Source organism: Lagenorhynchus albirostris, chromosome 8 (genome assembly GCF_949774975.1).
Source record: "Lagenorhynchus albirostris chromosome 8, mLagAlb1.1, whole genome shotgun sequence".
Classification (NCBI taxonomy): domain Eukaryota; kingdom Metazoa; phylum Chordata; class Mammalia; order Artiodactyla; family Delphinidae; genus Lagenorhynchus; species Lagenorhynchus albirostris.
In genome coordinates this window covers 41,909,737-41,930,683 of record NC_083102.1, presented here as the reverse complement: position 1 = coordinate 41,930,683, position 20,947 = coordinate 41,909,737, and the positions used below count along the sequence as shown (strand labels likewise).

General features: G+C 39.2%; 1 protein-coding gene across 1 annotated transcript in view; it reads right to left on the bottom strand.

Moving 5' to 3' along the window:
• Positions 1 to 20,247, bottom strand: part of TBX20 (T-box transcription factor 20) — a 55,487-nt gene extending 35,240 nt beyond the window's left edge. The window contains exons 1-5 of the mRNA XM_060156027.1: positions 19,777 to 20,247; positions 16,132 to 16,390; positions 14,955 to 15,119; positions 10,416 to 10,524; positions 6,604 to 6,762 (exon numbers count right to left, since the gene is read on the bottom strand). Coding sequence (XP_060012010.1) covers positions 6,604 to 6,762; positions 10,416 to 10,524; positions 14,955 to 15,119; positions 16,132 to 16,390; positions 19,777 to 19,903 — 819 coding nt within the window. The 5' untranslated portion in view covers positions 19,904 to 20,247. The remainder of the gene's footprint in view (positions 1 to 6,603; positions 6,763 to 10,415; positions 10,525 to 14,954; positions 15,120 to 16,131; positions 16,391 to 19,776) is intronic.
• Positions 20,248 to 20,947: the final 700 nt, after the last annotated feature.

Here is a 20,947-nt window from a genome sequence, read left to right as displayed (position 1 = left end):
AATTTTCTGGAGACAAAGGCAAATAATATCTGATGGAGAAATTTTGAACGAAGTCCTTTTGCAGCCATCCCTCTAAAATATGAACCATATCAGGAATTCCCTGGTGGTCCAGTGGTTAGGACTTGGCGCTTTCACTGCCGGGTCCCGGGTTCAATCCCTGGTCGGGAAACTAACATCCTGCAAGCCACGCAGTGCAGCCAAAAAAAATTTTTTTTAATAAATATAACAAAAAAATGTGAACCATATCAAGCTTTGTTTGAGTCTTTATAAACTAAAAGAATAGAAAATATTATCTATCTGTTATAACAGTTAAAGAACCACCTTTGATCCACTTTGTCCCTGAAAAGGATTTTGAGAATTGTATTTGTTGTTATTTATATTTCCAGGAGGTAGACTGTTGGCTCAGAATGTAATGATTGTGGAGTTGTCGTAGAAAATAAATATTCTCAGTGTGTGTGTGTTAGTTGCTCAATTGATGTGTCACCATATCTAGTATTACTGCCATAACTTTGAATGAGGAAGTGAATCAAATTCAACACAAGTTTTCAGATTTCTTTGGAATTTTCTTTCATTTATTAGAACTTTCTCTTTCCAGTATCTTTTTGGTCCTTCTTTCATCATCCCCAAGAGTATCAATGGTAACTTTTTTACTTTACATTTGATATAATTTCAAACTGAAGGGAAGTTTCAAGAATAGTACAAGATGTACTCATACAGCTAGATTTACCAGTTGGTTCAGCAGTGATTTAACTTTAGTGTGTTAATTAGAAAAGGAGCTCAAGAGAGTAACCAGGTATTTACTTTCTCTATGGACTATTTTATCTAATTCCAGGGAAAAAAATTGCTTTTGGAAGTTAGAGAAAAAAAGCTGAATGGATCTCTTACTACTAAAATTGTACGGGGGCCCTGAACTAACCACTACAGTCTTGAACAGGCTTTATGGAGTACTGATTAGCAGTACAGGGACTGTGGGTAGACTTCTTAATGAGCCCACCGTGCTCACTGTGATATCACAGACTCTGAATCTACTGGGGCACCAACAATAAGCACCCCAGAAATGTCTTTTGAACTTTGCTTCCAGGACAAGCAGTCAGAAATATGATTTCATATGTTTACCAGTTATAGACTAGGTGAAATTCTTGAGTCTACATAAAAAGCATTTTGTTTTCTATTTTAAGATAAAGTAATTTTTAAATAGCAAAGTTTTAACATTCTAGTTAATCATGCACTTTTAAAAGGTCAGGCACAGATTTTATTCCATGGATATTTAAATAAAAACCAGTAGTTAATAGAAAGAAATTCATTTCTGCAGACATAGTTTTATATCCCTTTATGAAATGTGCGAGAACGAAAAAGTTACGTATTTGAGAACCAATGAGAGAAAGACCTGAGTTATATACAGTGATGTCAGTTGGACATCATTTTCCTAATATAGAATACCTGCAGCTTGTAAAGCTGTTGAACAGCATCACCCATGTCAAAGGTAAAGCTAAAAGAAAGATCCAAAAATAGTCAGCTACCAAAAACGTATGTAGAGAACCCATGTGAAACTACAAGTATGTCTTTATGATTCAACAACAAATTTTAAAAGCAGCAATATTTTTCATTTTATGAGGAAGAAGAATTAACAAGGACAGCAGTATGTGCTTAAGAAATCCTGTTTCAAGTGTATGTACATATATGCAAATCACTGACTAATTGTGGTCAAAATACACCTGTTTTTTCATGTATTATCTTAATAATATGGAACATAATACACTTCCTAACCAAAAAAATTCATTCTTTCAACATCTCCTTTATAGATAAATAAATGTATAAATGGAGGGCAGATTTTGACACTGCCAGCTGCACCAAAGAGAAAGGGACTTTTTCTAGTAGTTACTATTCCATGTGATATTACTGGACTGAATATAGCTGGGGTTCCCAGCCACAAGGTGAAATTGGCCCTCAGAGACCGTTTCTCCAATTATCAGGAAAAGATCTGTCCAAAGGCATTTAAAAATGAAACCTGACCTACACTTCAACTTTACAGCAATGGCTTGCCTGCTCAAAAACAATGTATGACCTTTAAATCTTATATTATAAAATAGTTTTTTGAAAGTATAATGTATTTAGCTTTAATCTAATAATGTAAAGAAATGCAATCATTTCCTCACAAAAACCAGAGGAAAAAATAGGGAAAAGGTCCCGTTTTCATTACTTACAAATAAAACTACCAGACACAATAAATGAGAAGCTTTTTCACGAATTCTAATGGAAAATTTGATTTGGCTTTTAATATATATGTAAATAATGTCCTATCCAAAGTTTAAGAGATATAAAGGTGGTCCTAAGTATGAACTTTTAAATCTTCTTTCTCTCTTTTCTCCCTGTTCTTTGTGCATGAAAATACTCTAATATTTATACTGTACTTAGTACATATTTGTTTATTTCCTATATATTTATTTTATGTTTATTATGGGTAAATCAGTAGACAAGCATGGTATAGCAGTGAAAAGGCAGTAAATGTGAGGAGGCCTAGAAAGAATCAAGGATAACTTCAGAAAACTGTGTAAGACTAATGAAAATACTAACCCCCAAAATGATTTATTCACCCCACATGAATTTCGATTGGTCTTATGAGGTCTATAAACCATTTGCAAAAATGGCTCATTAGTATACCAAATCAAATTTTTGACTATTAATTGAATTTCAAATATATATGTGAGTAGATTTCACTTCACCACTGTGGCTGCCATCTTCTTTGCCTGTAAACTGGGACTAAGAAACAGACCATCTTAGGGAACAACTGTAAGGATCAAATGAGATGCTGTGCATAAACATGCCTTTGGAAATTTTAAGGCACTCTATAAATAAAGCACGTGGTGACTGTTGGACTGTCTCTGGAATGTCCAAAGAGGATTTGCCACCATTTGGATTTTTAAATGTTAGTGGCAACTTTTCAATGAAATAAATGAATGCACAAATGTTATACTATTTATCTTTAAGTAAAAGCACACACACATGCACACACACATACACACACACATACAGCATTGTGCTAGGGATTATGGCTTTAAAGGTGGGTGCACAGAAATAAACTCAGACATGGCAGGATCTATTGAGAAAAGCAGTACTGAATTTAATCACTTATTGTGGGTTATTTAGCAATGAAATGATATATACTAATCATATTAATCGTTACACTTAATGATGCAGTGAAAGGTAGCTAGGCGCTGGTAGGTGGATTTTGAGCCTATTTATAATCTTAATTAGAAATAAACATTTTCAAGAGGAGCAACTAGTGTTGGGATATGTGTTTATTAGAATCTTAGCCTATTTTAATTTAGCAGTATTTTCACATTCAGTTTCCCAACCTTGACACTGTCAGTGGTCATTTTCTTGGCCTTGCAATCCAGCAGGATGCTACCAAAAAGGAGGAGTTAATACCCAGAAGATGGTTCTTTCACTTACCAGATTTGTGACCTTGGGCAAGTGTATTAACCACTCTGAACCTCAGTTTCTTCATCCACAAAATGAGGCTTATGGGGCCTTATTCAGGGGATTAGTGTCAGAATTAAGTGAGATATTGATTAAAAATATAGAGAGATTCTTCTAAATTAAAATAAATCCAAACCATGAACCTTAGGTGGATACTAGTTCAAAGGCGGGGGTTGGGGGGGAAGGCTATAAAGACATTTGTAGGTCCATCCCGAAATTTTTAATATGAACTCAATTTTAGATGTTGTAAAGATACTGTGGTTACAAAGTAATCTTATTGTCAGTCTAAACTTGTAGAAGTACTTACAGGTAAAGTATCATGATGCATGCATCTTAGTTTCAAATGGTTGCGAGAAGGGGGAAAGTATGTACATGTACAGAGATTGAGAAATGGGGCAGGGGAGGTAAAGCAAATTGGAAAAATGTTAATTGTTGAATCTGGGTGGAGAGTATACGTGGTTCATTTTACCATCTGTTTAACTTTGGGATATTTGAAAATTTTCTAGATAAATGTTGAGCGGAAACAAAAGAATTCAGTGAGGTAATGTCACTAAAGCATATGGCTCCTATTAGAAACAGCTAATGCCAGTGGATATTTTGACTGTCAATATAGGTTGATTACCATCTTGTTACACTGGCTACTGTCAGTGTGAAGAGCTCCCTGCACACAGCAGGTAAGCAGTGAGCACTTGCTGAAAAGAAAAGAAAAGAAATTAACATAAAGAACTGAAACCCTCTAAAAAGGATGTCTTGAATCCATCAGGGTCACATTCATTGAGGGTCCATTCATTGAGAGGAGGTGAGGTTCCCCTTTCTTGGGGACACCAAGCACCTAAAGAGGTTAGGCTTTTAAACCTAACTACCTGGATTCATATCTGTGATGGGAGCAGCAGGGTCACATTGGATAAGTTATTTAACTCCATGCCTCCATTCTTTGAACTGTAAAATGCAACATAAAAATACTGTTGTTCCTATCTCATAATATCATTGTGAGGATTAAATAAGACTGCACTTTAAATGGTGCCTTGCGCACCCAAATATTAGCTGTTATTATAATTATGTAGATAATAACCTCCTATTCTGTGTTCCATGATATGAGAGGTCCTGCCAATATTTATTCAGGATTGCTTCTTCATCAGTTAAACCAAATCTAAGGTGTTACACTTAGAACTTTCCTTAATTTTGTTCTGCCCATAATTTTCACTAAACAATCCCAAGTTACCTATTCTTGCTTTGGCTCCCTTTACAGATAATTCTGATAAAAGCAATGAACTTTCCATATGACAAGTTTTTATTTCATTTTCAAACATCAGCAGGTTTTCTTGTATTAGTATAAATCTGATGTTTTATAATATAAAAGCTACTAATTCAGTTAGTGTAAATTGAATTAAATGTTTCAGGAATCTTTTTAGATCCTGTGATACCTGTATTACATGTGTCCTCAAATAAATTAAAAATGGGATTGTTGATGTCAGTGTTCCAGATTCTAAGAGAAATAGCATTATGTTTTAGGGCTTTGTGGGCTTCACTCTATACCCAAATTTTTAGCTTGGGCATTCTCTGAAAGTTACCACTGCTGTGTTGTTATCTTAAGGATAATTAAAAAGTTATAGTACTTTGCTTTTACTTAAAGATAAATAGTATAACATTTGTGCATTCATTTATTTCATTGAAAAGTTGCCACTAACATTTAAAAATCCAAATGGTGGCAAATCCTCTTTGGACATTCCAGAGACAGTCCAACAGTCACCACGTGCTTTATTTACAGAGTGCCTTACAATTTCCAAAGGCATGTTTATGCACAGCATCTCATTTGATCCTTAACAGTTGTTCCCTAAGATGGTCTGTTTCTTAGTCCCAGTTTACAGGCAAAGAAGATGGCAGCCACAGTGGTGAAGTGAAATCTACTCAAAGTCATATGGAAATTATAGGTGCTTATGCCTTACAGACACATACCCACTCTGGCCATTTTTCTACATCCCTTCTCTGACTTCCTGTTTCCTCATCTGTGTAGGGCTACCTGGGCTTTCAGTTTCATCTTCTTGCTTTTCCTGAGAGACTCAACACCATTTTTGCTTGGTTGACCATCCCACTCTGGACTCTGAGCCATCTATCAGGTAGCACCTAACAGTATTCACTCAGAACCCAAAATATAACATCAAGACATGAGGAGAGCAAGAGTCCTGGATACCTATAACCAGTCAAATAAAAGCAAGACACAAAACCCAGAGTAAACTGACAATGTGAGTTCCTTTTACTAAAGTACAGTGTATCAAAAGGAATTCTACTTCTGGTCCATTCAGACTGTGGAAAAGTTACTTGTCCTCTCTTAGCTTCAGATTCCTCACTAAAGAATGTTACTGTTACCCCTGGCCTTCAAGATTATGCTGACCATGAAAGAATACATGGGGAAGTATCTAACAGGATTCAGTCCTTAGCAACACTTTGATAAATATTTACAGTAGAGTTGGACTAAGCCTTATGGATGAAGAAATGCATAAATTTTAAATATGATTTACAACAGAGAATAGAAAATATATAACTCAATATTACAAATTAGATATCTTGATGTTAATTAAATACACAACTGCTTACATACTACAGTCTATTATCTAAAGAGGCATTTAAGATCATTCTACTAGAATTATCTTACCCTGAATTACAGCTGAATAAATCTCACAAAATATCTAATGTATCAGTAGTTTGGATAGTTGGCTAGCACACTACGTGTGCTAATTTAGCAGAAAAACTGAACTTCTAAATTTTATGAAGCAATGAGTGTATGGTAACACATGTCATGAGGCTCTACCAGAAAGAGAAGGAAGCAGGTAATGTTCTTGAGAAAATTTGAGAAGGCAGATTGGGTCAGGTTTGGGTGGGACATGTGAGCAGTGAACAGCCTGACCAGGAGTATAAAGGTTCTAAGAAAGATGGTGTAATACAGACCTTCATAACCTTGAGCCATGGATACTCAACATATTTGGAAGTCCTGGGGCTGATTCTCCATAGCTTTCTCCAAAGTGAATTTCTGTTTTGAGTACTGGGATAGCCCTTCTCTCCAAGAAGATAACTCTCCTAAAGCCTTATCTTATTCGGGAAATAAATTGTGAAGGGTATACTCACCAGTTGATTCTGGTAGGCAGTGACCGCCGTAAAAACTGTTTCTGGAAAGATGAATGTTCTGAATTCTTCAGACTTCAGATTAAGTAATGAGGCTGTGTGGTCTTTCTTCTTAATGATGTGCACCCGTGGCTGGTACTTATGCATTGAGTTCAAAATTATCTGCAGCAAAGAGTGGGAAGTACAGTACTGGATTTTAAGTACTTATAGTGCTAATAAACAGGCCAAATTACAATGAGGCAAAGAAAGAACCATAAAATCTACTGTGTCAAATGCAGTTTTAAGATTAGGATCTACCCTTTCCATTCTTCACGCAAATAATTTTCACATGATACTGCAGAGTATTGTGAATCACCTTTTACCAAACCAACTGTAAATAATACAGGTTGTTTCAAGTGTCCTTTCTAAAATGATAGAGGAAAAAGTCATCTGGAGGATGTTTATTTTTTAAAAAATGCTTTTTGTTTTTTAGTCTGGTTAGACCAAAGGCAGTATGTCTCTAAATTTTCTAAAGTAAGAAATTACATATTTGAGGAGGCTAGATTGTTATTTGGGGCAGTGGGGGGTGAGGAGTGGGTGGCAGATGGGACGGAGGGAATAAAACAATTTTAAAAGGCAGTGTGGTATAAGGTAGACCTTGGTTGGAATACTGAATCTGCTACTTTCTAGCTCTTTAATCTTGGGCCAAGTGATCTCACCTCTCTTACCTCATTTTCTTAAATGCAAGAACAGTATTAACTTCACAGGGGTTGTGGTGAGGATCAGATGCTGTAACCCTTGTAAATCACATAGCAAATAGGAAGTGCTTAGTAAACTGTATTATTATTGGTCGTCGTCATCATTTCTGACAACTTCATTGATTACTGACTTCCAGTTACAAACTAAGTAAGAATGTTAGTGATGAATGTCTTCCATTCCATAGCTACTAAAAGTTGTCTGCTACTTAGAGATCAGAAATATACCCTGTTAACAGGCAGTATTTTTCATGTATCATTTAAATAAAATACAATAATTTACCATTATGAAATTTGAGCAACAAAACTTACTTTCAGATGTTAAAGATTTTCCACATCTCCCCCTGCCCCGCAACCCAGACAGCTACCTAAATCTACAAAATTGGGTATATCTTTCCTGGGATAACAGGGCTTACAATGTATGCCCTTCACCCCAAGGGCCTAGCAGAGAGCTTGGCTCTCAGGGGAGGTGTCTGATACATGCTGTGGCAGGACGAGGGTCAATGGCATGCAGTGTTATTGCTCTCTTGTTCTTTGGCTAACTTGGGTGTGGTGGGTGAGTGTTAACACTGGTTGACTTTAGCAGAGTTAAATACTAGTCACTGTGAGATAACCGATACAGAATCAATCTCTTTCCATGTTGAGATACAAGCCAACAAAGTTACAGGGCATTAACTGGCATTGAATTTTTGAACATGCCATCTTTTTATGATCCCAGACCTGAATAGGAATTACTGAAACAAATGAGACGTTCAAATGAATCAAAAGAAACTTAAAAAAAAGTTATTTCTTTGTGTAATGCATTTATTCCAAGGAGTTCAAGATACCTATGCTCAGTCATAAAACTGGAATAAACTTGAAGTGACAGAAGTAAACATTTGCCTCCTAATCCTGATAGAAGAAAAACCTGACCATTCATTATATGTTCTACTAAGAAGATAGAGTTTTCAAATCATACACACACACACACACACACACACACACACACTCACACACACACAATGGAAAAAAACCTAAGCTTTAAATAAGGTCCCCTCTTCCTTATACCACTCCCACATTAATTTCCTTTAGGAAAGGGTGTTGGACAGACTCAGACCGCAGACTGAGTCTCAGATCCCAGGGCTCCTTGAACCTCTGCTCAAGCTTTCATGGGGCTAAGAAACACTGATAAAAATGTAGACGTTGTTTCATCGAAGAAATAAATTCCTGGAAATAAGAAATTTTCCTGGAATGCATCTACAAAGGGGGCTTCTTTAGGACTGATTCAAAGAACTTGGCTAAACACCACAGGATCTAAAAATATTTCCTGGTACTTTTCAGAATACACTATTTCTGGTAACAAAGAGTTATATTAAATAATAAAATTTTAAAGCTAAAATGGATATTAGCAACCATGTAAGACTTAAACAATTTGTCAAGGTCTAATCTTAGCATAATCAGACTAGAACCCAGAGCTCCTGAAATATAGCTTAGTGCTATTCCCATCCATGAAGCTGATGCTAAAATTTAGGAAAACATATCAGTTCTGGACAACTGATCTCAAAATGAATTCTCAGGTCTTTCTGGAAAAACTCAAACAGTTCTTATAAAAGTTTCACATTGGAGAATACTAGAACCATAAAAAAATTTCATTTATCTCTGCAAAGATTTCAGTGGAGCCCAAGAAATTTTAATATGAATGACATTAAGAATGATCATGGGCCTACAGAAAATGTCTCTCAGATACTTCATAAATTTTAACCTGAAAAAAAAAATCTGTCAATGAAAACATCTGAAAGAAAGGACAATTCTGCCAACATCCTTGAAGGTAAAAAAAGTCAGTTATCTTTTCCAATACATCAAGTAACAGAAGCCTGTTAACCTACTTCCAACATCCCAACAGTGCCACCAGCAGAGTTGTTAGTTAACCTGGTTACTCTGACTTGGTCGAGATAAACAAGATCTCCTGTGGGCATATGGATGGTGGCAGTGCCTGAAGTGATTTACTTGGTTCCAGGTTCAATCAACCATTTGAAACCATGTCTAGAGCTCTCTCTTAACTATGTGTAACCATCTTTTTTGAGAAAAGTTTTGAAACTCTTTTTCTGAATTGCATAAATCCAGTAAAAAGCTAAAACCTTAAGTAACAGGAGCCTTAATAAAGGGGATAAGAGTGAGAATAATTATATCAGAATATCTAAGCCAAGGAAAGCAACTATGAAAATCCCAATGTGCTTTCTGGCAAACGAGGCAAAAAAAGAAACAGTATTCTCCTCATCAAAAAGAAGCATGCATGTCTGTCTGAAGTTTTCTTAGCATAAAATCTAAAACAGATTTTTTAAAATGTGAATCTTTATTTAAGAGCATGAAATAACAGCATAGATAGTTCCTTAAAAAGCAGTCTTAGCAAATATGGAAAAGCCTGTGTCAATGGCTATTTGTTCTATTAACTGTTGATAAGAGCTAAGAATTCCAATTTCTCTTTTCTTCAACATTTTAATGAACTCCTTACTGATGTAAAATCAAATTGTTTTGTTTTTAACTGCAAGACTTCATTGTGTTTTAATATTCATAAGGCTCTCTACAGAGGGGATATATAATGAGCTAACAGCACTTTCCCAAATTTATTTGTACATAAAATCCTTTTGCTCCATTGCATTGCACAAGAATGTATTCTATACAACACACTTTGGGAAACCCCCATAGGCGGTCTCAGCCCCATTCCCTTTATGCCGTGTTATCTGATATACCACTGATAGAAATTAGATGTTTAATCCAAGAATGGGCTGTAGTAACCTCCAAAATGCACATTCCCTTTGTTTAGTTGGTGCAGGTGTTAAAGCAGTTGCAGAAGTAGGAATCCATGGTGCCAGAGGTCCCTGACCCTCTTGCATAGAAATGGCATACAGCATCTCTGTAAATGACCTCTTGACAATAGCAGTCAAGGTTCCCTGTAGAACATATTAATGTTCTCATAGAATGACTCAGAGCTGGAGGGTGGGAGGGGGAAAGGGAGAGAGGAAGAGACATCAAGGGAGGAAGCTTTATGTGGTTTCTCCATTCCATCCCAGGGAATCCGCATAGTCCAAGCACTGTACTCACATGGCCATGTTGATCCAGTTCATTGTTGGTGAGTTTCACCTTTTCAAAAGACACCATCTGTTTAAGTAGCTGCTCACCAGTAAAAGGAGAGTCTGGATGTACATACAGCCTAAGAAAATTATGAGAGAATTTTATTGAGACTTTAAAAAAAAATGTTTGGGTTATAAAATATTCTGATTCTAAAGGAACACAAAAATCTCATATAAAGTGAATTTTATTTGCCTCGTATAATCTCAAATTTAGTAATACAGCAATACCAAAATAATGCTGAAACATCTAAATGTGTTTCTTTGTGTACCAATGATTTAAAAGGGGTAATACTAATGGTAGTATATATATGTCAATCCTAATCTCCCAATTTGTCCCACAGGAAGCTCAGCTCAGTGCTCTGAGATGACCTAGATGGGTGGGATGGGGGCAGGTGGGAGGGAGGTCCAAGAGGGAGGGGATATATGTATACATATAGCTGATGCCCTTCATTGTACAGCAGAAGCTAACGCAACATTATAAAGCAATTATAGTCCAATTATAAATAAATAAATAAATAAAATGTACTTAATACATTTGCTGTTATTTGCTGAACAAGCCATTTTTTTAAAGGTGGGTTTTTCCCATCAACCTAATCAACTACTAGTCTGCTTCTGTCAAATATAAAATCCTATTGTTGTAGATATTTTCAAAAGAAAGACTAGGTTATAACTAATTGCAAAATGAATTCCTAGTATAAGCACTGCTAAAAAGCAATGAAGACAAAGAATTTAAAAGAGGAAACAATTCTAGAGAATCTATTCATTTAAACTTGAAGGTGATTCAATTTAAAGTTCATGCTCTTTATAAACAAGACAGAATAATTTTAATACAGTGACCTGGGGAACTTTTAATAGTCCACAGATCACATAGTCTGTTTGCTTCTCCCGGTACTTTAAATATTACTACTTTCATCATCACCTAGTTAAGTGCTCACTAAGGAGAGTGAAAACAAGTTGGGTAAGCTTCAAATTATTCAATGTATTTATCTAACAGCCTAAGCAAAAAAAAAAAAAAAAAAAAAAAAGGCTTTGATGGGAAAAAATATACTTATCAAGGATTTATCGTTTATTGATCAGCTGCTATGTTCAAGGCAATCTTTTACTCACTGACAGTTAAATGCAGGTCATTTGTTTTGCCTGCAAGCTTCACACTAAGTACAACTCTTTGTAAATCAATCCTAGTATCCACTCAACATAAGCGTTTCTGAAGTCAGGTATGTCATAGAACTAATGATAGAGGAAGGAAATATCCTTGATTTAATGGGATAAATTCCTTTATCCATGCAATGGGTTATTTATATCTATATTTTGTGTAGAATATTTATAACTATCATTAAACAAATATTATGGTTGAGGCAAAGACAAGGAAAAATTAAAAACATATTCATGTAAAGAACAAGAAGTCTATGCCGTGGTTTGTCACACAGAGGACTAAGAATAGAAGAATTGGGTGCACGTGCTGCAACTCACAAAGCCCACAAGAAGCAAAGCACAAAACAGGCTGACAGCACTAAAGATTCTTACCAGACCCATACAAGAACTTAGGTGTTTGTCTGCCTGTTTGTTTGATTTTTTTTTTAAGGAGTGCTCAAAATTGCCTTTCAATTGAAGTATTCTTTGATGACACAACCATAATAGCTTTTCAAGTGTCACCCCTCCAAGGCTATAACTTTATAGGTGCAGTTGTTTTACTAATCAGCACCATATCCTACCCACTCCTCCAGAAAGGTTCAAAAATATTTAAAGTCCTAGAAGTTGATGAGATGGTCCCTCTTTAAGTATCAGTTCACCACATATGATAACATTAATAAAGATTAATTTATTTAAATATCGACTACTTTTTTAAAAAAAGGAAATGTCCTATATGAAAATATAACATTACTTAGGTCATATATAATGTCTTTTCCATTACTATGATCAAATGATATTGTCAAGCATCATTTCTTCTGATAAGGAACAGCTGACTGATAAACTTCAGTCTAAAATAAAGTGCTTCAAAGAACTAGAACTGCAAGGAATTTCTACCATCAGTTCAAAAATGATCACCTCCCAAGTTCTTCACCTTTCCCATATGGAGCTAGAAAATATAGCACTATGTCTTTTAATAATAATAAAGAACAGTTGCTTATATGATCTAGAATATTTCTGTCCTATAATGCACAAAACATTTCAATCTAATATCAATATAAGTAAGCTGAACTAGTATGAATGAAAAAGCATACAGGAAGCCCCGCTTCTCTCAAGTCCTCTGGGACTTAAAATTCCAGCAATAGCTTAAACATGCTTCAGTTAAGATAGTGTATTGGTACATGCTTTCCTTTTCCAGCCAGAACAGATTAGTAACATAAACAAGGCATGTCATATTTCCAACTGGCCTGCACCAGTTCCCCATACCTTCAGATAGGAGGAAAATGTATGCTAAATAAGAGTGATTAACTTCTTAAAGGAAAGACTTAGAGAAAAAAAAGAAAACGGGTTTGCTTGTAAAAATGGTTAGGAATCTGCTAAAATACTTCTCTCATTCTCTCTTCTTTCTTCCTCTCTCTCCCCCCTTTAAAAAAATTGTAAATTTTGGAAAGAAGCTCTAGAGTAATGTGAACTGGCTAGTTAATAGTAAATAGTAGAGAACACTAATTATATTCATTTAAATATCTATTGTAAATTTGTAAGTCTTGCTCCTTTTTTTAAAAAAATTCAGTGACATTTAAAAAAAATTTTAGTCCTAAAAATTATTTAATATGTTATTTAATATATCAATTTGGAAGGGCTGGGAAGATCTCCTTCCTAGTCTTTTGTGGGAATGGAAAACTTGGAGAGGCTTCTTTTAATCTCTTCTCTAGTGTATTTAATATACTGTAAGTTCAATAATATGATCAACCACTAAGAAAGCTTAATATTCCATTTGAACTGTATGTGTAAACTGTGTTGGTTCTGTGCCTTGACTTAGACTCCAGACTAGATACTAACAAAGAACCATACTTTGAACTATAACTTCAGAGTTCCAAAACCTGTACATTTAAATAAATTCTTAGCTCTGATATGAACTTCCAATCAATTATAAAAATTACTTAGTCATAAAACAACTTTAAAGCTGTAAGGCTTGGTTTTAGAACCCTAAATGTAAAGTCAGCTAAGATTCATTGTTTGTATTAAAGTATGCAGTTAGAGTCCTGTTCTTAAACTGTTAGTATTCACGTAAGTAAGAACTTGCTGGGTTTTTTCCCCCAGAATGCTCATTTGGGCAGTAGCAATAAAGGTTTGCATGTAATTTTTAAAACGGAGTTCTCCTGGAAAAACATTACCATTGAATAGCACAAAAACGAACATGTTTTGTTTGGGTCATTACCTAATATATTGAGTAATTTCTCAGTAAAAGAATATTTTTTTAACATCTTTATTGGAGTATAATTGCTTTACAATGGTATGTTTCTGCTTTATAACAAAGTGAATCAGCTATATATATATATATATATATATATATATATACACACATATATCCCCATATCTCCTCCCTCTTGCGTCTCCCTCCTACTCTCCCTATCCCACCCCTTTAGGTGGTCACAAAGCACCGAACTGATCTCCCTGTGCTATGTGGCTGCTTCCCATTAGCTATCTATTTTACATTTGGTAGTGTTTATAAGTCCATGCCACTCTCTCACTTCGTTCCAGCTTACTCTTCCCCCTCCCCGTGTCCTCAAGTCCATTCTCTACATCTGAGTCTTTATTCCTGTCCTGCCCCTAGATTCTTCAGAACCTTTTTTTTTTTTTAGATTCCACATATATGTGTTAGCATACAGTATACAATGGAATATTACTCAGCCATAAAATGAAATGAAATTGAGTTATTTGTAGTGAGGTGGATGGACCTTAATATTCATACAGAGTGAAGTAAGTCAGAAGGAGAAAAACAAATTCAGTAGAAGAATATTAACTTGATGTCGAATTACATTTATCCACTAATTATAATGAGGGAAAAAAAGAGTTTGTTTTTCTTACTTAAAAATCTCTGAGCCTTTTACTGGTCAAAAACAACCACATTTTACCAATATGGTATTTACTATGAAGTTATAACCACGTTATAACAAATATTTACTGTAAGCAACTACTACTTTACTAAAATGCACACTTCTGAAAAGGATTTTAGGGCAGCCACTTCATCAGTAGTTTTATTCTGTTTGGTGTTAGCCAAATAGAAATGATGGATGCCATATGAAATGGGGCCAGATTTCTAATAAATATTCCAATTGAAATTTAAGAAAAACTTTGAAATGAATTATGATGAAAGATAAAATTAAAGGCAGTGTTCTGCATACAAACTCTTGCCTTTCTCAGAGACGAACCCATATTTTGTGTAGTTAATCCTGGAGTGTCTGGGCTTGGAAAGCTCTCTTACCAGAACTCACAGCTTTAAAAACAGACCTGCTTAAAATTCAAACAACCAGGGCAGGAGACAGTCTGCCAGCAAGGTTAATACACATTTTGCTTGGCTGGAAAATCTGGAGGCACAAACCTGGCTGGCAGCGGAGGGTCTGCCTTGCCAGCCACCAGCCAGGAGGACCGGTGGTAGGCGTAGCGGTACCTCTTGTTGTCCACAGGGACGATGTCCATCAGGACTATGTACTTGGCCTCAGAATCCACGCCAGAAAAGGACACACGAATGGTAGGAAACATCCTCCTGACACAGTGAGACAAAGAGAAGCACCCGAATTAGAGAGGGAGGAAAAGGGTCCGCCTTCCCTCCCTACCCAGCCCCCAAATTCTTTGTGTTTCCTGTAAAGCCATTCAGAGATGTGAATACGGAGACTGACCTTCTCCCGAGCCTAGATAATCTTAAGTGTCATCTCTGTAGGAGTCCTCATTAATACCCAAAGGTCTGCAATTAGGGAAAATCCTGTGCTAAATCATCAGGCCCATTAGGCTCCCAGACCAAAGTCTCCAGAGCAGACAGAGTCCTATAACCTCCTTGCCTTCCAGGGAGAAAACTCACTCTTGCCTCAGTAGAAAGCCAGAGCAGGGTTCTCAAGTTGGGTTTCGTTTCGGGAGACTCTGGGCGGTGTGTCCCAGAGTCCTGAGAGCTGGAGCAGTCAGGCGCCAAGGGGCCACCGACCCCCGGAGCCTTAGCCCCAGTCCCAGGAGCAGCCTGCACCTGGGACTTCCTGCCTGCCCTGAGTCAGCCCACTGCGGCGCCAAGGGGCCCCCTGCACCAGAGCTCCTTCCTACCGGGAGTGTGGTCGTTTCAAATTTCATTCTTCCTCCCAGGTTTTCATTTTAGTTTTTAATGGGAGCCTCTGCAAATTGAGGCTGATAAAAGGGAAGCCGCCTGCCTCCCTCACAGCACCCAGCAGCCCGCCCTGTACCCCGGCATGAGCTGAGTTCCTGCTTCCCTCCAGATGCCGACCCTGCACCCAGAAGCCATCCCAGGCTGCAGGGGGCCAGAGATCCCAGTCCCATGCCCTTAGGGCAGGGGTGGGGCTTCCCACTGCCAGATCCCAAGAAAGCAAATGCCTGGACATCTGTCTCAGCAGCTCTTTCCAAAAGCAAGTCTGCCGAAAGAAACCCTCCTTGAGCGAAGCTTCCTCTTGGAGCTCAGGACCAGTAGAGTTTCACCCAGTTCCTGGAAACTCCCTCTGCCACCCAGGGCACTATTCCCTTCTCCCCACTCCTCACTCGACAAGCCCCCCTACAACCTGCCAGACTTGGTGATGATCATCTCCGTGCCCAGCTCGTGGAATTTGTCCCAGAGCTCCTTGGTCTCCAGGCTGCAGGCAATTTTGGCCATTTCCTCGCTGGGGATGATGGGGGTGGTGGGGATCAGCGGCTCAGTGCACAGAGAGGAGGAAGATGGGCTGCTGTTGCCCGCGACGCTGCCACCAAACTCCCCGTGAGCGTCTAGGCTGGTCAGCTCGCCCAGGGGCTGAGCGCAGGACGACTTCTCGACAAATTGTTCTGCAGGCAAAGAGAATTGAGAATGACAGCTAATTCTGTCAAGCAAAGATACAGAAAGGAGAACAGCACAATTTCAAGGTTCCTGGATTTAACTTTGGAAAAGTTACGCACAGAATCTCCAGAAGGACAGCAATAACTCATCACTATACAAATTAAGCCTGAAATTCCTGTGAAGTGACATGGCTCCTGCTTGCTTACGGAACCAAATGAGTGAGTTTTAGAACCATGGTTTGTTACCACCATTACTGAAACCCACTTTGGAGAATAGAAATGCGAGGAGTGGATAAAGAGAAAGGCATGATCATAAAGAATTAAAAGCAAGTAGTCCTGTTGTTATCCCTCCCATGTTCTAGACTTCACAGCTTGTGGGCTCTAGTGCCAGTTCTTCCTCATTGACAAAGAGGACACTTTTCTGCAGGGAGATCAAGGGAGTGAAGAAATCAGCACCATCCTCATTTTGAGAGGAACTTCCCTTCCCTCCTGGAGTCACCTCCCCATAAGAAAAAGTGAAAAAGGGGTGTTGGGGGGGTTAAAAAATTGTCACTTCACTTCTCTGCCTGGCTCCCAGTTTCCTAGGCTTTCAGATGTTACATTAGGGCATTTTTATAATTTCCCTCCCAGCCTGAGATCTTATGAAAGACTAGCATATTTATTGCTTGTTAAATCACAGGAGTACAATCTCTGGGCCAATTTTTTGGACCGGGCTTGAAACAAGTACTTGAGGGATGATATGTGTATTTCTCTCTCTCTCAAGAACGTTTTGGAAGTGCACAAAAGAACGCCAAACCCAGAAGAGCAGAGTATTGAAGTAGGAAGAACAGTTTGCCATCTACCATCAAGCTGAAACACCACTGCCTACGAACCAAACACTCTCCCCCACAGATGATAAGGGCCTGGGACTACACCAGTCACTTTGATGGAGTACAGGGGGAGCTCTGTAATTGTCCCAATTATCTTGCATCCTTTAAAAAAGAAACTACTTGAATCCGCAATGTGAAACTGAACTTCAAACAACTCTAAGTGCCCTCAAGGAATTGAAACAAGTTTTTTATATATATATATATATATATATATATATATATATACACACACACATACATATAATGTTTTATTTCTCACATTTCTCTTTTGACTTGGGGCAGGCAAGTAGGAAGTAGAGAATTTTTACCTTCTTTTCTCTTAGAATAATAATCCAACTCATGGAAGCATTTTAAATTAAGAATAACCAAATTATCTTATCCTTCTGTTTTCAAACTCAAAGAGAACCATGCCATGGCAAAATCATATTTTTTACTAATGTTTTCAGAAACACATTCACATAACATCTTTATAGGGAATTAACAAGTAGCCTTAGAAATTTTCTGACAATTGAAAAACGCAAATGCTGTAAGCTCCAGACTAACCAGTGGGTCAGGGTTGGGAAGTGGAGGAAGAAGAAAATGATACAGAAATGCTCTAACACAATGTTATATGTCAATTATATCTCAGTCTAAAAAAAAATTAATGATCTAGTCGTCTGAGGTGGTTCTTCTGAGTAGATTTAACGTGTTTAAATGAGCAGTAATGAGACACTTGTGACTTCCACCCTACAGTTTCTTCAGCATCTCGCTAGTGTTTCATTCTCTCTTAACAGGTATTTCACATGCCCGAGTCCTTGGCTTACAGCTGCTAATTGTGCTCTGTTGAACTGGCCCCTGAAAGGGACTAGAATGCCTTCTGACAATTGAAAAACGGTTCTGGTTCTTTTTGGAGCCGGTCTCAAAAGCCCCAGGGGAGGGAGGATGCTCACTTTACAGACTGGGGTGAGGGTGGAGGTACCGTGAGCTGTGAATGGTTTTATAGTTTAGAATTCAGAGGAGGGTGGGTTTTTTCTCAGGAAAGTAGAGAAGGAGAGCAATGTTGTAATGACAGTGGAGCTGAAGCTGGCATGTTTCCCAGTCTACTGTCTGTACTTCTGTCAGGAATTTTAACCTGAAATCCTCTTTTCCTGCTAGCTACCAAATTATAATGGGGGCATTTATAAAGAATTCAGAGGCCCCCTAAATAGGAGCGGATAATGTTGGGAAGTGCCACAAACGTAACTTTGAAATTGGTGTGAATTTTTTTCTAAACAGTTGGAGTTTGTCTGATTGGTTGTTTCCATTTCTTTGGCAGGTTTAGATTTACACAGGAGGATAGGTGGGAAGAACCAGAGAAAGGGAGTGAAAACCTTGGAGGAGACTTTTTGACATGTTTTCTGGAGATCTTCCGGTTTCCTTTTCCTTGGTTCTAAGTTGCTGCAGGGATTTTAGTGCTCTCTTCTCTCTCTGCCCAGGCCCCTTATTTTTCATCTCTAACATTTCATCTTTTATATTATTATCGTTGTTTCAAGGTGTGAGATGTTAAAATGTTGAGAAGGACAGGGAGAAGGAAGAAAAAAATTGACTAGAGTTTAAAAGGTTTTAAAAATATTACCCTAAGTTCGCTATTTGATGCTTTCCACAGTTTTAGGGCTACCAGATGATCAGGGTGTGGAATAATTATTACCCAGGGACCCAAGAGGTGATGATGAGAACACTTCTTTCTCCCTCAGTTGTAAACCCTCAGTTGTAAAGGGACTTAAAACACTTATCTCCAGCAGTTTTTCCCACACAATTCACTCGTGGTAAGGGGAATATAGTCCCTTTTTTCCCTTTACTCTGAGAGTAGTGTCTTCTATAAATGGTAAAGGTTGTTAAATAAACAGTATAGCTAAAAGTTGAGGAATCTGGGAAATGGTAACTGGCTAATGTTTTTGCCAACCTCCACTGAAAATGACGGCAGTTATGAAATGATGTCTTACAGATAAGTCTAGAGCTTCTGTGAAGAAAATGGTTCATGCGGGGACAACTGGCTTATTCTACAGCACTTGACAGCTGACTTTGTGTAGTCTATTCAAGTCGGGGGAAAAACAAAATTAAACTAGTTTCTTGTGAAGTCAGAGTCTCCTTGGTTTCAAATGCACAAGCAGGTGTTACACGCATCGTAAATCCTGTTGAGTCATTAAAAGGGGTTTTATTATTATTTATCCCCTAAATGTTTTTATCCCAACAAAGTTACACACACCGGATGTCCGACTTGACATAAGTATTCTAGAAAAATAGGTAGGGAAAGCGACTAGCGATATACGTACGAGATAGGAAACCGGTTGCATTTAACAGACTGTGAAGTCCCCAAAGAATTCGGGCCTAAGAGAAAAAAAAAATCTCCCACCCGCAACGTATAGTCTGTGGCCTGAGGGTCAGAGCTGCCGCGAGCCGGGAAAGGTGGCCACCCTCGAGAGCCTCCTGAAGCTAGGGAACGGAGGGACAGACAAATGTGCAGCACTCCCATGCCTGCGCACCCCGACGGTCTAGCACGCGACTTACCCAGTGGTTTGATAGTGTTCTCCGTAGCTTCCTTCTCTTTGGAGCCGCCGCTCGACATCAGCGCGGCGATGGAGAAGGCGTTGGCCCTGGAGGAAAGCTGGGGCTTGGGCGACGCCGTGAACTCCATGGCCCCTAGTGCGCGGTCCTGGCCAGGGACCTGGCCTGCTGAACTGCCGTCCAGCTTCCCCAAGAGAGACAGAGACTGAAACACAGCGGAAAGTTTCCAAGTGCAATCACAGGGGAGTCGGGGACTCCAGATGAGTCAGCCCCAACCTCCCGAGAGCTCCACACCGGCCTCTCCTTTCCCCCACCGCAAGAGCCTCGAGCCGCAGAGACTTCAAACTAGCCGGAGAGGACCAACCACGGTCTCAGCTAGGTGTGCAAGCACCGGGACGCTCCGTAGGACCACAGGCTGTGCCTCCGGAAGCTGGAGACAAGCATCAGCTGCGCAAAGCCCAGGGGTCCTGCAGCACCCGCTCCACGTCTTTCCTCCCTCCCCACTCTGGGGACAGTCGGAGCGGCCGAGCGCAGCTAAAATGGGGTGGTTGCCTGGGAGCGGGAGCGTAGCCGTGCGAGCGCGGAGGGGCGCGGAGGACACTGCGCCCGGGAGTTCGCCGCCCTGCGCATTAATTTGCTGGCAGCTGCGATCCCCGCGGCCCGCAGCCAGTCAGCGCCGCCACACGTCACCGCTTCCTGATTCCGCCGCCGGGGGCGGGGCCGCGGGGTCGGGTGGGGAGGGCGCGCCCGGGGCGCGGCGTCCGCGTGGCCTCGCTCAGCAGACCGCTGGAGCATGGTACCCGTTCGGGGAATGGGGTGACACCACCAGGTTGGCGCAGCGGCCGCGGACACAGCCCGCCTGGTCTCGCAGTCCTGGAGTGAGAAGGAGGTGATCGCTGTCGGGAGGGGGCATTTTGGTCGCGTCCTAAGACCTGGGATCTCAGGAACGTAGACCAGAGGAAGCCTCGGGGAGTTTTTCCTCCTTCCATTCTTTTTCTTACTGGTGCTCAAAGTTGCAAAAGAAAGTTAGAAAGCGCTAAGTAAGGCAGAAACCGACGTCGTAGAGCTGGCGCCATTCGCCGGGCAGCACCCGGGGCTGGATACCTACACTCGTTGGGCTCCAAAATCTGGCTGCTAGATAGTGGGGCTGGAGAGATGTAGCCCTGCAAAAGAT